A 6022-nucleotide genomic window follows, 5' to 3' on the forward strand; every position below is an offset into this window, starting at 1 on the left:
ATAAAATAACTACATGGGCTGGAAACTTGGGTTTATAAAAAGGAAAATGTAATATAAATAATTAAGTGGTTACATGATGGGCTTGTTGACTTGGGACGGAACAAAAGAAGTATGAGGTTTGAAAAGGAGGATCCCAGAGATGTTCAAAACGGTTTGGGACTAGGAACCGGAACCGGTTCCTAACCGGTTCCTGTATTCAAAACCACCTTTTAAACCGGTTCTAGGCTCGAACCGGTTAGGGAACCGAACCGGTTCTCCCACCCTCGGACCCCTAACCTATCTAACCGGTTCTTACCGGTTCCTAACCCGGTTCCTGTACCGTAACCGGTCAAAAAACGGCTATTTTTGACCCCAACGGTCAAAAAACGGCCAAAAAACGGTTAGGAACCGGTTCCGGTTCCAGAACCGGTTCCGGTTCCAGAACCGGTTCCGGTTCGGTTCCGGTTCGGTTCCGGTTCCTACCCGCCCCCACTCAGAAATGCAAGAACCGGTCACGGATCATCGGGTTGAATCAGATAGGGTCCGGTTCCTACAAAAAACGAGTAGGAACCGGTTCGGTTCCGGTTCGGTTCCACCGGTTCGGTTCCAGGAACCGGTTTTTTTGATCATCTCTAGAGGATCCCATTCTTTTAAAGGGCCGGTTACAGCACAGGCAGTTACGAAAGAAAAAAATATTAAAGTTTGACTCCAAACAATTAAAAAGGGGGAGTTACGGACTGCAGGGGAAACGAGAATATTATTTTAAAAAGAGGTTTTTACACCATTAGGCAGGAACGATATTGGAGAGCCAACACCATTGGAGAACAACACTTGACATCCATGCTTGAAGTTTGAAAAAAGAAAATTGAAGATGGTCTCCACAACCATGAGCGGCTAATCCACCCTTAATCATTCCCGGGTGTAGGGTTTTGTAAGTTTTAGGGTTTTCCACATTCATAATTTGAGACAATATTTATGCAATTATTTGGTTTGAAAGACATGAATTAAGTAATCTTTTATTATTATGAACTTGCGTTGTTAAGATTTCCTTGCGTCATTGACTTCGTAAGATGATAATTGATATGATTCTTTATTTGTGTTCAAGGTTGTGAATGTTCTTAATCTATATTGCATATATTTGTCGAGTTTTCCTTGCACCATTTAGTTGTGATAGACGAATATTGATGCCTTTCGTTATGAATTATTTACTACCTAAATAACCATTGTGATTACTTGAGCTCATTTTTATAGTGTGTGTAACCCGAATTGCTTATAAAACTTGAAACCTGGGTTTGATTCGTTTTATAATCATTGTTTACAACTCAATTATATTTCTAGAAAATTGTTATTTGTTTTCATTAAAACTTAAAAAAAAAATTTCAAATCAAAATCATATTTGGTCTATACGACTACTAAAAAAAAACTTCATAATAATTAATTGATTAAATTTATAGCACCAACCACAAACTCTTCGTGGTTTGACACCCTTCTTACCCTAACTAGTTTAAGGCGATTAGGAACACATTCTTCTTTATCTTTGACTGGTTCGACGACGACCGATCAAATTTTGGCCCAGTTGCCGGGGAGATTGTGCGCTTAGTGTTTTTAAATTTAGTTAATTTTTTTAATTAGTGATTATCTGTTTATTAATTTTTTTATTTACTTTTAGTTATTTATTTATTTTTATCTTTTCCTCGTTTACACTAGGTTTGTTAAGTGTGCAGGTGACAGAAAGTGCATGCGTACCCGATCGACAACAAGAAATTCACCACTTACTTTTGAACCGGAAATCGAACGATTAGCAAGACAAAACCGAAACCGACAAAACTTGCAACCCATTTCACCCGAACCTACAAATATGAGCAACCACTCAATTGGCAATAACCGTAGATCACCCATTTCACCGATGCCCATTAATCCAAACCACAACTCTACTCAAAACCGAAATTCCAACCGAAACCAAAATCCAAATCTCAATAACAACCAAAGAAGCCCACAACATCAAACTCTTCCCCAACAAAACCTTTTTCCCCAACAATGGTGAAGAAAATGATGAAGAGGATAACGTTAGTATCCACACATTACACGCGGGAGACACGGGTTACAATGATGATGCTGACGAGTTTGGGTATGCGGATAATTATGGGAATGAAGATTTTAATGATGTCGAGGGGAATATAATCATGAAGATGGGTATGAGCAAAGCAACAATTATGGGGAGTGGAATGGTAATGAGTACGCGGACGATAGGTACGCGGGCGGAGACGGGTTTGATAATATTCCTCCAAACAATAATCGGAGAGGAAACTGAATCAACATCAACAACAATAATCTTTATGATCGGTTTCCTAATCCAAACGGAAGGGGTAGGACTCAATTTCAACATGGTATTCTAATTAACAATCAGTGGGGTGGCGGTTATAACAACCATCATCCACAGTTTCAAAGAAGACATCATGTGGTGCCGGTTCATGGAGTTAATGGTTGGTTTAGACCGGCTATTTCGGAAAATGCTTCACCAATTGCTCCACCAAGACCGGGTACAAAAGCATTTAAATCAAGAACCAATTACATAAATGTTCTTCCACATTTTCATGGTATGGCCATCGAGGAACCATACACACATTTGTCCGATTTCTCCGCAATTTGTGGCACAATTGGTGACCAAAACCTTGATCAAGATGAAGTGAAGTTGAGGTTGTTTCAAATTTCATTAAAAGACAAAACTAAGAGTTGGTTTGTCACTTTACCCGCCAATAGTATTCACTCATGGGATGAAATGCAACAAGTGTTTTTGGATGAATACTATTCTTTGGCGAAGACGGATGAAGCCCGAATGAAGATTCGAACATTCCAACAACAACCGGGCGAATTATTTCACGAGGCGTTTACCCGTTTCAAAGAGTTGTTGAGGAAATGTCCACATCATCAAATTGAGTTGTGGGAATTAGTTAAGTGCGTCGTTGATGGGTTAACCGAGGAAGAAATGAAATATTTGAAGTCTACAAGTAATGGTAATTTATTATCAAGACCCGAAGAAGAAGATTGAGAATTTTTTGAGAAGATGAGTCAAAGCTCCAAAGCCGAGGCATCAGCTAGTCGAAGAGCTAAGCATTCTATTTCAAAATCCAACCCGGATTATAAGACTAAGGAGAAATTGGCATCCTTAGAGCGGGAACTAGCTCTCTTGAAAAAGAAGGAGAAGAAAGATGTTGCATCGGTGAAATTTAATGTGTGTGAAAGGTGTGGTGACTTGGGGCATAAGAGTTAAAATTATCCATTTGATGAGGAGGCGTATGAAGAGGTGGATAATGTGTATGGAGAGAAAAAAATTATGACATGAATTCCAACACATATCACCCGGGTTTGAGAAACCATCCTAATTTTAGGTATGATAATGCATCAACTCAATCAAACCCAAATTTTCAAGGGTCAAGCCAAGGCGGAAGTTCTTATCAAAACCGCCAAAAAAACAATTACAACTCGGGAAGTTATCAAAGAAACTCATACAATAACCGAGAAAGTAATTCATCACGGAACTACACTCAAGGGAGAAGTCAAAATCAAGACCAAGGTAACCAACAAAGTTCTACTACTCTTGATGACATGATGGCCATGTTGACAACAATGGCACAAAAACAAGATGAAATGGATAAGAGGTGGGTCCAAAGAATGGAAATTCAAGAGAAATCTTAAGCAACATTAGAAAAACAAACGGGCCAAAGAGAAATCTTAAGCAACATTAGAAAAACAAACGGGCCAATTGGCCTAGGAGGTGGCTCAAAGCAAGAAGAGTGCGGGAAAGCTACCGAGTGACACCACAGTAAATCCGGGACATCAAAGTACAAGTTCAAAGTTTTCAAAGCATGCCGACGTCAACAAGGTAAGTGTTTTAAGAAATGGTAAGATTTATGATAAAAAGGTCAATAATCCACCACAATTCGTTGAAGGTGTGGTGGAAGATGTCGATGAGGAAAGTGATAATGAAACGGAACCAATTTTAAAAGAAAAGCAATCAAAATTGGTTAATGAAAACCCAAAAGGTAAATTTGTAACTAATGAAAAACCCATTGACATTTTGGAAAAGGATGTGGAGGTTAAAAACCCACCCTTTCCCGAAGCTTTGGTGGACCCGGTGTAAAAAGGTCACAAACTAATAAAAGGGGCCCACAACAAGATGAAATGTGGGAAGTTTTCAAACAAGTTAAAATTAACCTTCCTTTGATTGATGCAATAAAACAAGTTCCGTTATATGCCAAATACTTAAAAGATTTATGTACAAAGAAACGACATCATAAGTTACCTAAGAAAGTTGGTGTGAATGTCAATGTGAGTGCAGTTTTGTCGGGTGCACTTCCACTCAAACTTGAAGATTCGGGAGCACCCTTAATTTCAATTCAAGTAGGTTATTTCAAAATTGAAAGGACGCTCTTGGATCTCGGTGCAAGTATAAGTATTCTTCCGGGAAGTTTATATGATCAATACGATTTCGGCCCGTTACAAAAAGTTGATACAACAGTTGTATTGGCTGATTTGATATTAAAACTTCCAAGGGGAATCTTAACCGATGTTATAGTAAAAGTGGAAGACTTTTATTTTCCTGTTGATTTTTTGGTACTTGATTATGTTTCTAGTATACAGGGAAAACAACCAAATGTCATCTTGGGAAGACCATTTTTGGCAACATCCCATGCTCACATAGATTGTGCACATGGAACGGTGGATATGACATTCGGTAACCGTAAGCTTCGTTTAAATATGTTTTCTAGCAATACTAATTCTCTTTTTAATGATGAGTGCTTTATGGCCGATATCATTGACGGGTGTATCGCGGAGAGTGGTTTTGTTTTTGATAGGTTTGAACAGGAGTTGTAGGAGAGCTTAAGTGATGAAGAGAAGAAGGTTGAGGTTATGGCAATCAAAGAGGGGAGACTGCCATGGACCCATCAAGTAGAGAACTTACCAGACTGCATTGACACAAAATTGAAGCCATCATTGGAAGAACCGCCAAAAGTGGAGTTGAAGGAATTACCAAAGCATCTTAATTATGCTTTCATGGGTGACAACGATACTCTATCGGTCATAATTGCATCAAATTTGACTAAGGACCAAGAGAGTAAGTTGATGGAAGTTTTGGTCACTCACAAGACGGAAATTGGTTGGACAATTGCCGATTTGAAAGGTATTAGTCCCTCAATCGTCATGCACAAAATCATCATGGACCCAAATGTTACACCATCTCGTGATGCGCAAAGGAGGTTGAATTCTAACATGAGGGAAGTTGTCAAGAAGGAAGTTTTGAAGTGGTTGGATGCGTGTATCATTTACCCGATTTCGGATAGTACATGGGTAAGTCTAACACAAACTGTGCCCAAAAAGGCGTGTATTCAAGTCGTTAAAAACGACTCAGGAGAGGAGGTAGCTGCTCGGCCGGTAACCGGGTGGAGAATTAGAAAACTTAATGCAGCTACTTAAGGACCATTTTCCTTTACCATTTATTGATCAAATTGTGTAGAAGCTATCAGGTCAGAAATTTTATTGCTTTCTTGATGGTTATTCAAGTTATAATCAGATTGCTATTCATCCCGAAGATCAACAAAAGACCACATTTACGTGTCCTTATGGTACTTTCGCATTTAGGCGAATGCCCTTTGGATTATGTAATGCCTACGCCACCTTTCAAAGGTGTATGATGAGTATCTTTTTGGAAATGGTGGGGGAGTCTTTGGAAATCTTTATGGATGATTTCTCTATTTTTGGTTCATCTTTTGATTTGTGTCTAATTCAATTGGAAAAAGTGTTAAAAAGGTGTGTCGAGACAAGTTTGGTATTGAGTTGGGAAAAAAGTCATTTCATGGTCCAAGAAGGGATTGTGTTGGGCCATGTGATTTCAAGTCGTGGGATTGAGGTAGATCATGCAAAAGTGCAAGTTATATCCACCTTACCTCATCCCACGAATGTTAAGGGCATTAGATCGTTCTTAGGTCATGCGGGGTTTTATAGGAGGTTTATTAAAGGATTTAGTTCAATAACAAAACCTTTA

General features: G+C 38.9%; 1 protein-coding gene across 1 annotated transcript; it reads left to right on the forward strand.

Annotated features, from left to right (window-relative positions):
- The first annotated feature begins 4161 nt into the window (after positions 1-4161).
- On the forward strand, positions 4162-4854 carry LOC143621976 (uncharacterized). The gene has a single exon (XM_077093241.1). The coding sequence runs from the start codon at positions 4162-4164 to the stop codon at positions 4852-4854; it is 693 nt and encodes a 230-aa protein (XP_076949356.1).
- The last annotated feature ends 1168 nt before the right edge of the window (positions 4855-6022 follow it).

The sequence above is a fragment of the Bidens hawaiensis genome, unplaced genomic scaffold (genome assembly GCF_021521415.1).
Source record: "Bidens hawaiensis isolate Kalapana, Puna unplaced genomic scaffold, B.hawaiensis_p1.1 tig00003004_1, whole genome shotgun sequence".
Taxonomy (NCBI): Eukaryota; Viridiplantae; Streptophyta; class Magnoliopsida; order Asterales; family Asteraceae; genus Bidens; species Bidens hawaiensis.